This window comes from Carcharodon carcharias, chromosome 13 (genome assembly GCF_017639515.1).
Source record: "Carcharodon carcharias isolate sCarCar2 chromosome 13, sCarCar2.pri, whole genome shotgun sequence".
In the NCBI taxonomy this organism is placed as follows: domain Eukaryota; kingdom Metazoa; phylum Chordata; class Chondrichthyes; order Lamniformes; family Lamnidae; genus Carcharodon; species Carcharodon carcharias.
In genome coordinates, this window is record NC_054479.1 from 119,643,238 (window position 1) to 119,663,723 (window position 20,486).

General features: G+C 39.5%; 1 protein-coding gene across 1 annotated transcript in view; it reads right to left on the reverse strand.

The window, feature by feature from the left end:
- The window catches only part of dnajc2 (DnaJ (Hsp40) homolog, subfamily C, member 2), a 42,461-nt gene that overhangs the window by 19,548 nt on the left and 2,427 nt on the right, over positions 1 to 20,486 (reverse strand). Inside the window, exons 2-7 of the mRNA XM_041202916.1 lie at positions 16,114 to 16,304; positions 10,118 to 10,193; positions 7,280 to 7,378; positions 6,877 to 7,018; positions 4,471 to 4,551; positions 779 to 844 (exon numbers count right to left, since the gene is read on the reverse strand). Of these exons, the coding sequence (XP_041058850.1) occupies positions 779 to 844; positions 4,471 to 4,551; positions 6,877 to 7,018; positions 7,280 to 7,378; positions 10,118 to 10,193; positions 16,114 to 16,304 (655 nt within the window). The remainder of the gene's footprint in view (positions 1 to 778; positions 845 to 4,470; positions 4,552 to 6,876; positions 7,019 to 7,279; positions 7,379 to 10,117; positions 10,194 to 16,113; positions 16,305 to 20,486) is intronic.

Genomic DNA, 20,486 nt, shown 5'->3' on the forward strand with positions numbered 1-20,486 from the left:
GGAAATGTTGACAATAACCTACAATTGCATCATTATGGTAAAAGTTGAAGCTAAAAGCTGTGTAAACTTACCCAGTGGGTATATCTGCTGTGTGTTATGTACAGATGAGAAGATTCATGTTTCAAACCCTAGTCCATGTGAAATTAGTTGAACAGAGCTGAAACTTTGGCAGAGGCTCCAGACTTGATCTCAGCCTCCCCAGAGATTGACAATAGGAGAAGAAACCGCAGACAGCTGGGATTAATACTTCTGAGCTGTACCCATAAATTCCTACTAGGAGTGGGAGCACGTGGATGCCAACTCTGCTGCTGATTGGATCTCACTCAGATGATCCTATAGTCATCCTGCTATCTAAGGTCACACACAGAGAATGGCCATTTGGGAAGAATATACAGTTACACAACACCAAAAAAACATATCCCTGCCTGAGCCACTGTTTTTCTTATTTACTTTTGGTTTGGGAGGAGGGGCAATGGTAGGGGGTGCTGGTTGGGTCAGGGGAAGAGGGAATACATCTATTCAAGTTTATCCAGGATCTTGCCTCCTTCAATGTGGGCAAGCCGAAGCATAATATTCCATCTCAATATTTTTTTTAGTACTGTGACCATTTCATTTGTATGGATTGACAACAGTAAAGCTTCAATTGTCTAATTTGGGAGTTTTGGTGAACAAATAGATCCAACTGGATGAGAAACAAGCAATGTTTCTAAAATGATTTATGTTAAAGGATTTCAAAAAAATATTGAACAAAACCAAAAAGGAGTAAAAGACTACATACCATTCTGCTTTTTCTTTTTCTTCTTCATCCAAGTAAGAAAATTCCCGCCAAGAGTCAAAGTTATACCTGAACATAAAAGGACTTGAGCATTAACTATGAAGCAGAAGAAACTCAAATGAAGCAAATACAATGCAAGATCACGTTGTGCAATTAGAAGCTCAACCCAGTACCATAGCAATTAAGAGCTGTGCAACTGGGAGCATTCATTCAGGTGCCATTGACAACATGCTGAATATCTGAAATAAAATCAGAAAATGGTGGAAATACTCAGCAGAGAAGGCAACATCCATGAACAGAGAAACAGAGTTAATGTTTCAGGTCATGATATTTCATTAGGTTCTGAAGTCGTCAACCTGAAACATTAACTTTGGGCAGAATTTTGCCCTCGGATGGCATGCGGGCCCCACCAGCTCGGCGGCGGGCGGACAGCCGACCCCCGCCACCGAAACGGGGCCTGCCGCCATTTTGAGTGGGTGGGCCAATTAAGGCCTGCCCAGCAGCCTACCCAACAGGGAGCACTATGCGCTTCCAGTGCTAGGGGGAGTGGGGGGGAGGTGGGGAGGAAAGGATTCCCCAACTGTCAAAGTGCGCTCTTTCGCACACGCTCCCTGAGACTAAGTGCTGTCTTAAGGAGATTAGTGACAGTGCACAAAACTTAAAAAAATAGAAAAATAAAAATATTAACATGTCCCCCTCATGTGACAACGTCACACGAGATGGGACATGTTAATAAAAAGGACATAAACTTTATTAAACTTTTTAAAAACGGATATGAAACCTCATCCCGCCAGTGGGACTCCTGGTCTGCCCGCCAGCCTTAAGGTTGGATGGGCAGGTCTTTAATGATCTTAATTAGCCTGTCATTGGCCATTGACAAGTCAGTGGGCGGACAGCTGATTTCACTGTCCGCCCGCCTTCCTAAAAATTTAAAGGAATGGGGATAACATCGGGGGTTCCTCCCAACATCATTCTGCATCATTTTCCCATCAGCGAGCGGGCCCCGCCCCCAAATCGCCAAAGGGAAAATTCTGGCCTTTGTTTCTCTCCACACAGATGCTGCCAGACCTGAGTATTTCCAGCATTTTGTTTAATTACATCTACAGTCAGAAAAACAAAATTGTATCTATGTGGCAGCTTTGCACATCTTTAGGATGGCGTAAAGCATTTCATAATTAATGAATTGCTTTATGAAGTGCAATCACATATATTGCAAAATGCAGAAACCAATTTGCACACAGAAAGGATGCTGGTCAAAACACAATTCTTCTTTTATGGCTAACTGACAGTTAGGGACCTCAGTTTAGCATCACATATAACGGACGGTAAACTTCGACAATACAATACTCCCTCAGTATTACAAAGTGTCGACCAGATTACATGCTGGAGTATTGCTATAAACCACAACCTTCTGACTAAGAGGTAAATGTGCTGCCAATTACATCAATTACACTTGATGCACCACATGGAGAACATTTTCTTTACATAGGGAAGAGAGAAAGAAAGGCAAATTATAAGCTCTTTATCTATAATCTTACCCCTACAACAAACACACATCTTACAAAAACATAATAGCTTCAGAACATGTAGACAAACACAATTATACTTGCACTAAGAGAAATAGCTACAGTGAAGAAAATTTGTGCAGAGGAAGAAAAACATTACAATATTTGTTTGGGAATCAATTTTCCTTTGAATTATCAGACACTGTTTTGGGGGTAAATTGGCTTGTCACTGCATTTGCAATATTCAGAATTCAACATATTCTGTTATTGTCATTATATGTTGCTGATAAATCTCTGGTACTTCCAATAAACTTAACTTGGGAACCACAGTGGTAATCTTGTATCACACCTAAAAGCTAAACTTACACATTGACCCTCTTCTTAATATTATTCCACAAGTCAGTGGAACTATAGAACTGTTTGCATTTTCAGGTTTTCCAGATTCCATGGAAATGTACTAACTCTAAGTTATAAAAGGACCAGGAATCAAACCTACTATTTGGGGGTTGTTTTTGATTCAATCTGCTTCCAAATTATGCTGCCAACTTTAAAAACCCATCCAGTGATTATTGTTCAATAGCATGATGTCATGCTACAAATCAATGTTGTGATTGTGTGATCAGCTTATGATGGCCAGGTGAGCACATTGCTTAAGTGACTGCCACAATTTATAAAACAACACTCAGAAGCATTTGGAATTGAGCCCATGTTCTCAAAAGAACATGAAGATGTTGTTGAGGAGATCACAGAAGAGATTTATGAGAATGATTCCAGGGGTGATGGATTATAGTTATGCGGGCAGACTGGAAAAGCTGGGGTTGTTCTCCTTGGAGCAAAGAAGGCCAAGGGGGAATCTGACAACCGTTGTTTAAAGTCATTGAAGAGTTTAGATAGAGCAAATGAAGGGAAACTGTTTCCAATGGCTGAAGGGTCAATAATCAGAAGTCACAGATTTAAGGTCATAAAATTGGCAAAAGAATCAAAGGCAACATAAGGAAAAACTTTTTTTTAATGCAACAAGTAGTTAGGATTTAGAATGCACTGCCTAATAGGGTGGTGCAAATAGTTTCAATAGTAGCTTTAAAAAATAAATTTAATACAAAAATAATTGCAGGGACATGGGTGAAGAGCCAGTGAGTTGGACTAACTACATTGCTCTTCGAAAGAGCTGGCGCAGATTCAAAAGGCAAGGTTGGTGTCCTTCGGTGCTGTATTATTCTATGATTCTAGGAAACATGCAACATGATGAAAAATATCAAGAACTTGCATGTATATAGTGTCTTTCATGATCTCAGAACACCCCAGAGTGCTTCACATTGGTATAATTTTGAAATTCACTGTTCTAATTTAGGAAAACATAGCAGCCAATGATATGTCCCACAAACAGCAAAAAGCTAAATGATTAAGTAACCTGTTTTCAAGTGACATTAGTTTAGGGAGAAATGTTTCCCAGCACAACATGAGAACTTTCCATTCTTCTTCAGGTAGTGCAGCAGGGTCTTCTATATCAACACTAGAGAGCAGATGGGGCCTCAGTTTTAACATTTTATCTGATTGATGGCACCTCTGATGGTACAGCCGTCTCTAGGTACCACACTGGTGTCAATCTAGATTATGCACTCACTTTTCTGGAATGGGACTTTAATCCACAATCTTTTGATTTAGGAGTGAGTGTGCCATCACTGAGCCAAACCTGACATCTAGATTAAGACACTAATTTTCAAGACATCGGCACTGAAATAAGATGTGTTGACCTGATAGTTTATTAAATGGTTTTTTAGTTGTCCGGTATTTTTAATGTTAAGTGTACACTTTACTAGTTAACAGCAAAAAATTGAGTGGAATCAATTTGGTAATTTCCAATTATCCATCTGATCTACAGCAATGGCTACAATTAAAAGACAGTGTGCAAGACAATCATCTGATTGACTGCTTAAAAAAGAAGCTTCTCCTGATAGTGCAGCAAGATCCTTCCCAGAACCTGCACCTAGCTAATTAACTCTTCCGCCCTCCTTAAAACTTCCTCATTCCTTTTGCTAAAATGCTGTAAAATACCTAGGGACACTTTGTGCCATAAAGATACTATATAAATGCGAGTTGTTGTTAAGGTTGCAGCAGATCATTTGTTTTGTAGACAAACACTAACCGACATCTAAAATACAGTACACTACAAAATAAAATAAAACTTACCAGAATGAATAAAAAGAATCTACTTCTTCAATGGAAGAATTCAAATTGCCCAGTTTTGGGACATGTTTCTTTTTGGACCACCTGAGAATAATATTCATATTTTTCTTAATCAAATGTTAAAGTACAACGCAAAGCAGATCTTATAAATGACAAATGAAACTAAAATAAATGTTGGTATTACAAGGAAGCAGTGTCAAACCACATTCAACAATTTGCATTTGAACAACTAGACGCTAAATCCAAATTGAGAAAAATACACTGAATAAAGTATATGAGACACATTGGATTTACAAAAACCCATGTTCAGTAAAAACGAATTTTGAATATATTGTATAAAATTATGCAACTTTATTCAAAAATAGAAGGGACTAACAAATTAATAATGTCAGTGGGTTTAATATCAATAGCAGCCCAAAGAAAGAGCTATGCTTCTAAAATTTTTCAGTGAGGCATGAAGAACACATTACCCCACACTGAAAAGATGGAGCAGAGATAGAAAATAATCATTTGCTAGTACAGAACTTGAGTATTGCTGAAAAAAAGACATTGTCAAAGCTTTTCAACTTGCACTCATCAGGACAATTCGCAAGAATATCAAATGCAAAGGGAACAACAATTTATACTGCACAAGAAGAGAGTGTTGATTGATAGGCAACTGGACTCTGATTAGCAGAGGCGTTGCCGAGGAGAATGCACCAGTTAACTGATGACTGACAGTGTGGCTCACTTACGTGTGCTAGAAGCTACATATATTAATACACAGGGCACTGTCCTTTGCAGACAGAGTGCACACATTGTGCCTTTTTCAACTAGACAAAATAGGCGACAGCCATTCTGTGATTCATTCTCCAGGGCAATGCCTTGACCAGAGTCAACCTGCCTGATTTGAATTTAAACAAAACTTGGCAGTTAACTGTCAGTAATCAGTTAACTGGTGCATTCTCCATGGCAATGCCTCTACCAATCAGAGTCCACATGCCAACCAATTAGCACTCTTTTCTCATACAGTATAAATTGTTGTTCCCTTTACATTTGGTATTCTTGTAAATTGTCCCAATGAATGCAAGATGAAAAGCTTCAACATGTGTCTTTTTTCAGCAATAGAGATAGAGAATCTAAGTCACTGAATCAATTAGCAGGATCTCCCTCCAATCCCCCCCCAATCAGCAAACATTGAAGTCATAGCTCTCTATTTTGGAAACATTTTATTTACACCATTTCAGTCTTATCCATGTTTGTGTGAATCTACAGATGTGATCAAATTAAAGAGCTGTCATTCCATGTTCAAGAGCAGATTGCCAGTCATGAATAAGGTCCTTTTGGATATCAGAGCTTGGCATACTGTGTGGGCACATTAGCACTTGAAACGCCATAGCTTACAGGGCAACGGGCCAAGTGCTGGAAAATGGGATTAGAATAGATACCGAAGACCCTGTTTCTGTGCTGGATAACTCTATGACTCTATATATTGCTAACTCGGTTATAAAGCTAGTTTCCAATTATGATTTTTTATGGTCCAGTACAGAGTTCTGCAATGTAGGATTTAAAACATGTTATCCAACCAGTAGCAACTAAAATAAGAAAAGCAGTGAATGTGGAGCAGGTGCAAAGACCCAACAATGTTCCAATGGGATTCCAAAGCAATTGTTTTTCAAATATATTTCAAATGCAACATAATTTCATATGCCAATAGTGAAATAATATTGTTTTTCATGCTCCTATAAGTAAATTTGCTTACTTCCTAGATGATTCCAAGTTCTCAAAAGGAGTCATTCAACATAATTTATTGAATACATTCAAATGATTGTGTGCATGAAGCATAGTGCAAAAATAGGCTCTAAAATGCCTAAATGCACTGTGCAAATCTAAAGCTATTATCTGTTTTACCACATTAGAATTCACTTGTTCGCCACGCAGCTTTTATCCAGTTGTATCCATCACAAGACAAGTAAAATTTTGATGGCACAGTTTGAATATAAATCTTTGAAACAACTGGATGAATATTTCAGAAATTGTGATAAGGGATTATTCAGACATAAATATGTCATTGTGAACGCAATCTGCAACTTCCAATAGCTCTAACAATCCATTACAATGTAACAAGAGCACAATTTCCTAACAATAATACTTCACGCATCTTATAATGAAGCTTACTGTTCTAGCCTAAATGGAGTGAACTACTTTGCACTAAGATTTCATTTATATTTTAACAGGCAAATTTTTGATTTACGAAAGCAATATATTTTGATATTCAAAAGTGCACATTTTGGATTGCGCTGTTACTGTTTAATTCAACTTGTTCTCCTCTGCTCTTGCTACGGATCGATTCGTGGAAACATAAGTCACTACCGAGATTTCAATACATTCAAACTTTCCACAGCAAAGCAATTGGAGATTGTCTCTTACCTGGCATTCCGTTCGAAAGCTGAAGAAAACACCTCAATGAAGTTCTCTTTTGCCTCACTCTTAGAAGGTATTGCATTGTCAAACGTAGGATCTACACTGTCAAATGCTCGGCGTTTCAAGGGATCTGACAGCATTTCGTTGGCTGAAATATTAGGAAAATGCCGTTAACAAATGTCATCCCATCAGGAGGTAAAAATCAACCAAAAGATAAAATTAGTTACAATTAAATCCCTCCCCATCACTTTCACAGTTCAAATATAATTTGAACCTTATCACAAATTAAGTTTTCTACATTACAGCAAGGGTTTAAATATCTGTTCATGTTCATGTTCATGTTCATTTTAAATCATAAGAGACATTTGCAAATTGTTTACTTACGATCCACACACCAGTAGAATCTTACCTTTTGTGATGCATGTAAAATAGTCATTGTCCCCTTCACCTATCTGTTCGCCTGCTGCTTTCCTTTTGTCAGGATGATGCTTCAATACCATTGTTTTATCTGAAAGAGAATATGGTAGCTTAAAATTGATTTACATTGAGCAAATTGAGCAAAAACTGTTTTAAACATTTAAACATTGTTGAAGACTGCATTTACAATTCTGAATGAATCATGTCCCAGTGGTCTATACAAAGGTTTCCATTAAATCAGTCATGCACATACCAGGAGGAATTAAGCTCCCTCTTGACGTGTACTCAGTTTTGGTTTCCAGTTTAATACATATATGGTCTGAACTTCCGCAGTGACAATCAGAGTCAGATTGCCACTCTGCTCCCAGTTACTTAGATGGAAATCCAGCCACTCTTTTCTCAACCAACCTTCCGATGCAGGCCAGACGAGAACTGTGTAGGGCAGCGTACTCCTCAGGCCTTCAGTTGAGGGTCAGAAAGTCACAGGTAAGGAAGCTATGCACTGTTTTTTATGGCACAAGTTGCCATAAAGCAAGTAAGTTTAAAGGTCCAGCCACTGTCAGAACCAAGGGGAAGGTAGGTTTGTGAGGTAAGTGGGTAGGATTAGAGCGGGAGGGGTGGAAAATCGGGTGGGGAGGGGGGTTCCTGTGGGCAGGTCAGTACTATAGTTACTCAGGAGTTAGAAGTGATTTTAATTCTTCTAACTTTTCCTGGGTAGCTATTGCTGCAAGACCTTCAGAACCATCCGAAGTTTGTGATTTAAATCATGCTTTCGGATGGATCTGTTTGCAGGGCAATTGCCCAACAGAAGTTTGAACTTCCTGGGCAATCCTCACCCTGGGCCTTCCGGTGGGGTTCCCCAGCGCATCTCTGGGGTACCCCCAAGTTACGACTTCCAGAAGCTTGGAAGTTACTGGCCACTATTCATTGCTTGACTCCATCAGCTAGTGGCATGCAGAGATCGTAACTCCAAAAGCCAACTTGTATAAGCACCACTAATCGTTAGATAGGCTCCTTACCCTGCTTTTATAAATTCACTCCATGAGAAATCAGAAGTACATTTTTATAGTTTTAAAATGTTGGTGAAGCAGGGACTTGACAGATTTGCACGCATATGTGTAGAAACTAATATTTGTTTTCATTTGACATAGTATTTAACTCAGTTAGGGAGTCACAATTGACAGTCTTGTTTTGGAAATCCGTTTAAAGATTGGGTAGTTAAATATAGATCTGCAAACCCCCTAGAGTTTGTAAGAGGATGATAAGAAATTCACAAGGCCAAGCTCTTGTCCAGCTGCAAGTTATGACCATGCTAATTCTGCTGCTTTACACTTGGAATAATTTTTTTAAAGTAGCAACAAAGATAGCATATTCCTGTTTTCCTTTAGGTGGCTGACACTGTGTTTTGACAGTTTGGACAGGGAGGCCCATGAAAGTGTGCTAATATTTAAAATGGGACCCTAAGCACAAAAGTTGAAAATTGTCCATGATTGCTAGTGACATAACTGGGGTACTATCTTTAAAGAATCAATGCTGGAGAGTTCCTGGGTTTATGGCTACATCCTCAATGCTAATAAGGCTGATCAAGCTAAAACTCATTTAAACTATACCGCCATTAAGGTCAAAATTAAAATGTTTACGCTTTTGTACCATGGATAATAGGTCTTAGTAAAATTTTCTCCAATTTAAATTACTACTGCTGGACCGATTATGTTTTACTGTATTTACCACAGATGGTCAAACAATGTTACATGGTAAATTTACTTGAATTAAAAAAGGACTACTATATAGAATTATAAAATAAATATCCACAAACAACGTTATTTACATCCAAAAAAGTTTTCAAAAGCAAGGCTTGAAGCAAGTCTTCATGAAATGTGGCAAAGCACACAACACAATGGCCCAAAAATCGCCTTCAAAGTAGCTAATAGCCTCACTGTTATTTATGTGCAATGTCACAGCAACTTCAGGCGATTGCAGATGCACGATTAAACATGAAAATTCAAAGTTTGCTGTATGTGATGCACCACTCTGCCATTAGTTTTGCAAAACCAGCATTTTGTCGTCTGCGTCATCATTCAAGTGCATTGAACAGCGTGAAGCTCCTGTACTTGCTTGGTGGGTATGAATTATACTCGCTAGAGAAAGCTAGGGCTTGTCCTTTTCAGTCTAGGCACCTTTTAATTATTAACTTCAAATTAACCTCTTTGGCACTGAAAACTGTTACAAGTATGGAATCTCATTCCTTTAGATTTTGATTGTTATTGGAGGTCTTCTTACTGTCTTTTTTCTCTATGATTTTTGTTTCACACTCTAACTTTCACTTCTCTGTTTAGACAACACACTATTAATTTCACAAATCTTTAATTTGATTTGTTAAGGAGGTACACAGCTGTTTGTTTTTTTCATCTAAATTCCAGATGCCCTGTAGAAGGCACCATACCATTTTCATCTCTTGTCCAGCAATTTGCTGTGCAAAATATCAACAACACTAAACAGGCATGGGAAAATCTAACTAACAGCAGCCACTGTTCATTAGCCTGCCACAGCAATTTCTGGACTAATATCAAGGATATAAAAATGTATTACTGTGTCACTTCCACACAATATTGTTACATCAAAATTAATGTATAGCTGTTCTTAACAACCCCCAAAGGGTCGACAAAGCATTTTATAATCACCTTCCAACTCTTTGCATATAGATCAAGCCAAATAAAAACACTTTGACTGACAAGATTAAATCCCTTGAAACATATATCAAGAAAGTTGCAAGAATAAGAGGGACTCAAAGGGAGTGAACCTTTCGGATTAGATCAGAAAAAAAACTTACGTGCAGCTTTGATTTGCCTCTGCGTTGCTTTGTACCTCAAATGTGCGAGCCCCAGAACTGCATAATGATCTTGATTCTATGAAAGGTACAAAAAACCAACTGTCAAATTAACAATGAAATTAGTATAGAGATGGACATCTCAGGTTATCTGTAAACCATTCCACTCAGGTCAGGATGAGTTACTGGTATTTAATAGCTCCCTGTTTACCTCATGATTTACAAGCAAACAGAAGCTTTTACTACCTTTGGTGCTATACTGAAAGTATTGCTCCAGGATATTCTGCATTTCCAGTGCTTTGAGAGCAGTGCCTTCAACCAAACCCTATCACCTTAACAACAGAGGAAACAAAAGCCAGATTGCATCACATTTACTACTTCTACAAAGGGTTACTTTTTAAAAGCTTGTTAAGTAGAGGTTAATTGGCTTTCCTCATCTCCAATCCATCCTAGTGATCCTGAGTGGCCTTGGATCCTTTAGAGCCTTATAGAACTAATTGGTGCTTAATGTCATGTACAGTTAGAATTTTATTCCAAACAGTGGAAGGGATCAGATTCATTTAAGTATGGGACAGTATATTGTGTACACTGGGTAATACAGAACTTGAATATTGCTGAAAAAAGAGACAGGCTGTTGAAGTTTTTCATCTTGTACTCATCAGGACAGACACAAGAATGCTAAATTTCAAACGGAGCAACAATTTATACTGCATGTGAAAAGGGTGCTGTTTGGTCAAGGCGTTGCCATGGAGAATGCACCAAGGGACTACTGCCCTCCCCTTGTGTTTAATTCAAAAAACACACGATGCCTGGACATGTTCCTTTTCTCTGCAGAGGACAAGTCTCTTCATATGAACATATGTAGCTTCTAGCAAGTGTAAGTGAGCCACATTGCGAGCCTGACTGATAACCTTAAATTGTTTTAGTGTAATTCTCAGCTTACTCAGCAAGTGAAATCACATCTAACATTAGACATTACATTGAGTTTTGCAAGCACAGGCTGGTTGAGCGCAGTCAGTAAGCTGCCTATTGCAGACAGCCAAAGGAATGTGCTATTTGATATGATCCACCAGTCATTGGACGTACAACCCAAGTACCTGGCATCATAACGGCAATGAATTTCATATCCACATTACTCATTTGTGCGGCAGGAAGAACGTCTTCTTGGCTTGAAGGCAGCATCCAATCAGTGGAAAATACCAAAAATAAAAATAGAAAATGCTGGAAAATCTTAGCAGGTCTGGCAGCATCCATGGAGAGTGAAACAGAGTCAATGTTTCGAGTCCATATGACTCTTCTTCAGAGCTAAAGAGAAGTGGAAATGTAATGGATTTTATACATTTTAAATGGGTGTGGAGCAAGATAGGAGGTTAGGGATAGGTGACAGCCAAGGAGGGCTTGAGAAAGATGTCATGGACTCAAGACAAAGGGAGTATTAATTGTGGAGGTAATGAGTAAAGAAGGTGCTGGTAGTGGAAAAAGGTAAAAGAGCAGAAGGTGTTAATAGCAGAACTCTATGACTGATGGCCCTATCCGGGGCAATGGAGGTTGGAGAAAAAGGATTTTAAAAATGACCAAATAAATGAAAGAACAAAATAAATAGATAAGAATTGGATTTAAAAAGGGGTCAAGATGGAGGAGAGTTCATGGTCTGAAGTTGTTGAACTCCAGATGTTAAGTCCAGATGGCTATAAAGTGCCTAATCGTTGGACGAGGTGCTGTTCCTCCAGTTTGCATTGGGCTTCACTGAAACATTGCAGCAGGCCAAAGATGGACAGGTGGGCATGAGAGCAAGATGGTGTGTTGAAATGGCAAGCAACAGAAAGATCACATGTTTGCAGACTGAGCGAAGGTGTTCTGTAAAGTGGTCACCCAGTCTGCTTTTAGTCTCCCCCGTGTAGAGGGGACTGCATTGGGAGCGCAAATACAGTAGACCAAATTGACGGAAGTGGAAAATACTTGTGTTGCTGCTGCATAGTAGCAGTGTGAAATAGCTAGCTTCACCTGTTGCTCAAACTGAGATAAATTAACCTGGAAGGGTAGAGTGAGGTATACTGCCCTTACACCCATTTGTGAGTATGCACAATACACAGCACGCAGTGATCTGATCAGGGTAACCATTATCCCACAGAATAGCTTTAATGTAACCTATTTCGGCGTCAAGCTTGTAAGGTGAGCAAATGACTCGGGCCCTATTTATGGGATTGCCAATAAGGCCAAACTTATAGCACATGGAGATATAGAAATCCCAACAAATGGTAGCATGCTTAGATTACCATGATATAGTGACATGGTGCAAATGTCTATGGTTTCCTGAGTAGCACATTAATGAATAGGATCATAATGTTGAACGAGCACAGAGGTCATGGTATTGCTATCGATTATCGATATGGAGGCTGCATTTAGTCTTCGCGAAGGTGAAGGAATCCTTCACTCTATGTGGAGAACTCACTCAGAACCGGTTACAGTTCCATTTGGCCAATATATGTGCGAAACCAATCATAAAGTAAGGCGTATTGGGACATCACCTTTGTATGTCTTGGGCAGCCCATACATACATGGACGTAGTGAGCCATGAGGACAATGGTACATAGATGAGACATTTGTTGCATTTGAAGCTGCAGCTGCGTATAAGGATTTCCTTACACAGATTGTGTTCCATCCCGTGACTCAAATTCACCTTTGAAATAGAGCAGTGATATGAGCTTCCTTTCCTTTCCTGGGTGTGCTAGTTGAAAAATCTACTAATAGGTTCTCTACATTGTCTTTCTATCGCAAGCCTAATTTCACTGGTCAATATACATGTTGGGATTCCTACAGCTCCATGTGCTATGAGATTAGCCTTATTGGCAATCTCATAAATAGGGTCCTGGCCATTTATTCAATGTGCACCAAAATAGGACACATCAATGGGATAGTGGCTACCCAGAGCAGATCATTGCTGTGTATCATGCATATTCATGATGGGCCTAAGGTCACCACTTTCAGACCTGAAAAGGGCACAATATTCCTTAAATTGCCCTGGAAGTGTAAGGTATCTCAAAAATTTGAGACACAGGTGAAGTTAACAGTTTCACGCTGCTACAATGCTGTAGCAACACGAGTGGTATTTTCCACTAACTGGGTGCTGCCGTCAAGCCAAAAAGACGTTCTGCCTACCAAAAAAATGAGTAATGAAGTATATGAATTTCATTGCAATGCCAGGTACATAGGTTGCACATCCCAACGACTGGCGGATCATATCAAACAGCAGGCGCCTTTGGCTGTTCACAATAGCACTTTACTGACCATACTAAACCAGCCCGTGCTTGCAAAGCTCAGAATATAATGTCTAATGTCAGATGCGATTTCACAATTGGACAGCAACTGCTGAACAATCCCAAGTGTGCCAAGAAATACACTAACAACCAACTTAAGATTATCAGTTAGGCTCGTAATGTGCCTCACTTACACCTCCTAGAAACTACAAATATTCATACACAGGGACCTGTCCTTTTCAGAGGAAAGGAACCTGTCCAGACATTGTGCCTTTTATGAGTTAAACAAAAGTGTGGGGGGACAACAGTACCCTGGTGCATTCTCCATGGCAACATCTTGGCCAGAGTCGAGTTGCCAAACAATCAGCACTGTTTACTCATACTGTATAAACTGTTGCTTCCTTTGAAATTTGGCATTCTTGCATCTGTCCTAAAGAGTGCATGATGAAAAGCTTCAACAGCATGCCTCTTTTTCAGCAATACAGCATATTATGTTCAAACTACTAACCATTGTTGACTTATTGACTTAGACTTAGTTCCTCAGGTCCCATGTGGGGTAATAGGCAGCAAGATTCCACCACCAGTTCAAGTCCATTGCAATTTCTTTCACTCCAGCGCAGGTGGTATCCCATTCTTGGAGGTCCTCCTTAAATGTGCTTTGCTAGGTCTTCTTTGGTCAGCCCGTTGTCTTCTTCCATCTGATGGTGTCTATTCTACTGCCACTCTAGCAGGCCATACGTACGGGAGGCGAAATATGCAGCCTGCCAGCCTGTCATCTCTCCGTCACCATGTCCCACAGGCTCCTCTGAGCAGTTTTCTGTAGCTCTTCTCCGTTGGTGATGTTTCCTCTCCATGTGATACGCAGGATCTTAGTAGGCAGCGGTGGTGAAAGATGTCCAACTTATGTGACACCTTTGCCATTCTCTTCCATATCTCACAGATATAGATTGCAGTTGGTACTACTATGGACATGTAGAGATACAGCTTTATGGCCACGTTGGTGTTGGATGCTGAGGCCGTGTGGAGCCATTGGAAGGCTGATGCCGCTTTGGCAATTCTTGTGTGAGTGTCGATCTCTACATCACCCTCCCTGAAGATGTTACTTCCTAGATAGGGGAAGCAGTCATCATCCTCGATGTTCTGTTGTCCAATGGTGATGGGAGTGCCTTGATGCCGTCCAGTCATCATTCTTGGTCTTCTCGCAACTGATGCGTAGATCAACCTTGGCACCACAAATCACAAAACTGGTGGTCATGTCTTAGAGTGCGCACAATTCTTCGGCCAAGCCGTCTGCGAAATCCAGGTCTGTCAACCTGTGGTTTTGCCACAGGATGCCAAAGTCTGCATCCACCATCACCTTCCTCATGATGAAATCAATAACCAACAAGAAATGGTACAGGATGAGTATGCAGCTTTGTTGTACTCTTGTAATGATGTTGAAGGAGTCTGTTGTGCCCCCCCCACCCGCCCACCTCTCCCTTCTTGCTAGTGTGCTCCACACAGGTGCATGCCCCATGCATCATGGGATTATTCCGCTGAAAATGGGAGTCGCAATTTTGGGTAGATATGAGAAGTGATCCATACTATAAAGAGAAACCATATTACGAATTGGGAATATAGGGAAGAAAGAGACTGGAAATATCATGCTAGCAAAAGGGAATGCATTACATTAAGATTGAGATATTTAAAATATATTCATGGCAAAAATAATAATTCAAAGTAAGTGGCATGCTAATAAGGTGGTTCAGAAAATTATATAGATGTAATAATTGATCAAACAGCCGAAGTATTATCATTGCCCAACCAGCAGTTATAAAGGCAAACAGGAGCAGGATTGGGCCATTAGGCCTTTCATACCTATTCAACAATTCAATGAAATCATGGCTCATCTGGATTCTAACCTCATCCATCCAACCACCTTGGCTCTATTTCCTCAATAACCTTGGCTAGGAAAAATCTATCAATTTCAAATTTTAAATTATTAATCAAACTTTTTGTACTTACAGCTTTTTGTGGGAGAGTTCCACATTTGTACCACTCTTTGCTTGAGGTATTGGCTCCTAACTTCTCTCCTGAATGGCCTGGCTCAGCTATGATTTTAAGCTTTCCCCTTGTCCTAATCACCCTCAACAGAGGATAAGGTTTCTCTATCTACCCCATCAGTTACTTTCAAAAATCCTAAAAACTTCAATCATACCAGCTTTTACTTTCCATAAGCCAGGGAGTACAAGCCTAGTTTACATAATTCCGCCTCATAACTTAACCCTTAAAGCTACTGGTAATATTATGGTTAGTCAATCTGTGCTGTTCTCTTTACAAGTACAGTTTCTCTCTCCAGCTGCTGCCTGACTGGTTGAGTGTTTCCAGATTTATTTATTTTCATTTCTTATTATAGTGCCCAATTACGGGCACCAAACTGACAAAAAGCAGAGATTCATTGGCAAGAATGCTTTTTTTCAAGGGAGAAGTAGCAAATAGAACCTGAGGTTTAAAATAATGAAAAGAGTTAATAAAGATGGATGTAAAACTATTATGTGTGAAGGCTGAACAGGCCTATTATAAGATAAAATAATCAGAATGGGTCAAGAAACATAAAACAAGATGAAAAGATAGAAATAACAAAAGCTCTCACTCCTACATTGGAATTATGTAACTTGAAGGTGATCTTTGGTGGGTACGTGAGGGGAGCAGGGGGATTTTAAATGTTTTAATCAGAACAATGTTGAATAAATGAATGCAAACCTTCCAATCCTTTGGGTCGAGTGTTTTCAGCAATGGATATTCCTCCAATTGTAATTCCTCATCTTCTGACTCAGAAGATGATTCTTTCTCATCTTCCAACTCATGAAAGGAGGCTGACACATTCCTCGCCCGCCGCTTTACAAGTGCTTCAAACCATCTTCCCACTGGTTCCACTGGACAAAGCACAGAAGCTGCAAATAAAAAAGATGTTGTTTGAAAGGCCTTGCTGCATACATCTATTCTTATTCTACCAATCTCAAATAAAACTTGAAAACTGACAATTCAAGTTGAAATCTAGGGAACTTAACTTTGTGCAGTTCATAATTTAACAACCTCTATACTTACAACTATTACAAAAATGCCCTTCTTTATAAAGAGGAACTGACAACCCAATAGAAATGATCAAGGTTGAAAAGAGTAAAAGAGATTAATTCAGGTGATTAAGTGTCCCAAAGCTTGGATTTTTAAAGCTGAGTGAATGTAGGAAGCAAAGATTGAGGGGATAAACAATTTTATAGCTTTGAAGTTCTGAGAAACAATGAATTACAGTAGGAAACAATGAATGATGGTAACATAGTGGCCTGGATAATATGTAAAGAATTTTGTGAGGCTGACAGTGCTCATCATTATTAAGGAAAAAATTGGACAGCAACTTCTGGATTCTGTGACGGCACAGTTAAAAGCGGAAGTCTGAAACCCAGGTCTTCCAGGCAGCAATAATGACGGTCGGATTGTCACTGCGCTCAAAAACACACCTGACTCAATACTGTTACGTGTTTTTTTGGGGCCTTCCATTCCCAGCTTTCAAAGAAAAGCACAACACATCAACCCCTGGGGAACTCAAGTCGGTGAGAGAATGGGTAGGTGTGTAGGTGGTTAGGGTTAGCTCGGGAGGGTTATCAGGTCAGGGCAGGGCAGGTAGTCCAGCCGGGTCAGGAGGTGTAACCGGTTGGTTAGTTGAGGTGGTTGACAGGGATGGTGGGGGGGAGTTTGTAGTCGGATGCTCAAGTGAAGTCATCAGGGGGGGTGTGGGGTTTTAGGTGTGAAGGTCAGGGGTTAGTCAGAATTCTTTTTGGGGTGGGGGTGGAGAGACGACTTATTGGGGTCGGGGTGGAGAGATGAGTTATTGGGATCATTGACAAGTCGGCTGTGTAGTTACCCAAGTGTTAGACTAGGTTTTAACCTGTCTAATATTTCTTGGTAGCTAACCAGCTAAGTACCATGGGAGTGTCCGAAGTCTCCAATTCTAGCTCAGAGTCGGAGACATTCGGGCAGAGTCCCAGGGAGTACGGAAATTGTGCCTCGTAAGTTTAAACTTCTGAGGCAACTCTCATGTAGATCCACGCATCAGGGCTTCCACAGAGTCCCGACACACATCTTCAGTTGTACGCCCTGTCTCCGATAACCTGGAGACTGGAAGGTGTGGCCCATGTTGTCCAATGTACCCCGTTCTTCCAAAAGCTTTGCTACATCAGTAACCTCTCCCTTAGACTTGGCATTGAAATCCATGTAAGAGTGTGTGGATGCTGTATTTACCCACTAGTTACCCATTAAACATGCCAGGAAAGGTTCGGGCTGGTGCATTCAAGAACAAGTGAATTTTCGATCATGTGATAAGTCTTAATTACTAGCAAGCAACCTCTTTGGCATTAAAAACTAGCTTTTACAAGTGTGGAGTCTCATTCTTTCAAATTGTAATTATTGTTGGGGAGTTTTAAAAATATATTATTTATAACTTTTTCTTTCAGTCCTGATCACTCTTAATCCCAGCTTCCTTTCCCTCTCTTTATTCTGCTTTCTGTACATGATTTTACAATGAATTAAATATTCCAATTTATACTTACTGGTTTAGACTATGCATGTCTCAGTGAGGATTCTTCAATCTGACGTTGTTGCTTGCCCTGCTCACAGACGCCACAGGTCCCCTGTAAAGGGCGCCAAACTGGATCAGACGCCTGATGACAGCAAATTGCCGCTCAAAAGCCCGTGAAAAGTCTGTGGGCAGCTATCAGCATAGTGAACAGCAAGTGCCGTGCCTTCGCAGCTGACCGCAAAATCCAAGACAATGTGTACCCCAAGAATTAGTACACTACTGTAACGTCCCTTCACCAGATACTTCTAAAATTAAAACTGGGAGTTCATTGAACCCAAGTCAGAGTACACTACTGTAACATCTCAGGCATTTCTGTAAGTGAAACAGGAGTTAAGGCTACTCTAGAGAATTATGTAGCTTCATTTCTCCTTGCAGGGACTGGGCTGGATTCTCTGTTGTTGTTGAAGGTACATTATTACTGGATACTGAAACCTAGCTCTCTGAAAGATGCATTTTCAGAATAAGTCTTTGTAGCCCAGAACAAATCTTCATTAGGGTTCCTTCAATTTCAAAAACAGAATAGATCAGTACACTACATTTAAGTCTGTTTGGGGAATGTAATAATTTTTAACATTCCATTAGGTATCACTCTAGAGCACATTGACAAAGGACCAAATTTCAGTTCCAGAGCCCCAAACATCAGTTATAATTTCTAAATTTTGCTTAATAACCATGCGATTTTCTTAGATAGATTGGCAATAAAGTTAACCAGTAATAAACCCAACAGTACTTGTTCCATAACATTCGGTGGTGGTGACTACAATGTTGGAAAACTAGTACCTTCAATCAGGAGTTCTCACTGCTTGAGCAGTGAATGGATTAATTTGACTTATTTTGTCCCTATTAGCAATATGACACTACTCCTGTGTACAGTGGTTTACGCAAATGGTGAGTAGTGTATTGGTGCTTTCACAGGAATAAGTTCCCAATTCTTGTTTGAGAGATTTTCTGGGATCACTGTTTTAGATGTGAACCTTGGTTAGGTGGTAGGACACTTGCCACTGAGTAAGAAGGCATGGGTTTAAACCCCATTTGAGTGCATAATCTAGGCTGATACTTCAATGTAGTACATATGGAGTACTGCACTGTCAGAGGTTAATTATATCAACATCTGCCCTTTCAGATGAATGTAAAAAGATCCCATTGTGTTATTCAAAGATGAAGAAAGCTTTCCTGGTGTTCTTACTAATAGTTATCTCTCAACCAACATCACTAAAAGCAGTTAGATTGGACATTTATCTCATTGCTGTTTATAGGATCTTACTGTGTTTCCCAACATTACAACAATAGCTACACTTCTAAAGTAATAGGCTGTAAAGCACTTTGGGATATCCTGATCTACTGCTATATAAATGCAAGTTATTTATTTCTTCACTTCTTTGCAGCTCAATGGCTTGACATTGAATCTTTGAACTTCACAAGTACAGTAGGCTCAGTATTGTTGAATGCTGCAGGAGCAGTTGGATTTCAGCATTGGAAAAGGACAAACACAAATCATGGTCCAGATTTTGAGGTGGTGATGACCGCGAAATTGTCAACATTTGTCATCATTGCTCCTCGGAAACTGACAGCAACTTCCGTAGACTGCACATATGCTGTTAAACACAGAGATCCAAAAGCTGCTGTCAATGATTCTAAGCTTCTCCAAACAGTGCACTGTTGAAACCATTGCCTGCAATCATTTACAAATTACTGAACTGATGAGAAACTTGCCCATTTTTACTGTTAATCTAATTGTAAAAGCCCCTTTAAAAAAATTTACCTCTTATTGAAAAGGGTTTTTAATGATATACCAAGTTCATAATTACTGCTGAACAGCCTCAATGGGCCTGAAAAACTATTTGTGGAATGTCAAATTTTTCCATTATAAAAAATTCAACATATTAAAATCATTGTTTTTGAAGTTTAATATTTCAGTTTCTACTTTAATCCCACATTTATGTCCCAATCTTAATTTTGCTTTCTAAAATGATACATTAAAAAGTGACGGATAATCAGTGTTTTTAAACTTTGTTTGCTGTCTGTGAGAATACTTCAATCTAAGTGGCTGCTTACCCTGCTTGCTGCCTTCGTTGTTGCTGAATGCCTAAGATCTCCTCAACTAGGTGCCAGATTCAAACTAACATTGCGAAAGTTGAAATCCACACCAGAGATTGCCTAATTTTAATGTGCAGCTTTTTGAGGTCAGCAGTGAGCACCAGCACTTTGCCGCTGACTGCAAAATCCAAGCCATTATATATCCATGTGAGTGGACTTCTGTATAAACGGGTTCTTTCACAATGGTTAGAGAGATTTGAGAAAATTAACACTAGTGACAAATATCAATCCAAGTACTATAAAATGAAGAGCAGGGAATTTTAACTATTTTAGCAAGAAACTTGGGAATGAAGGTTACTGAAAGAGGATAATTAAATATTACCGGTATTTAAAATGTAACTCATATTTTTAGTAAATTTTATTAAAAATCTCTGCAAGAATAAACCATTGTAAGAAGCAATTG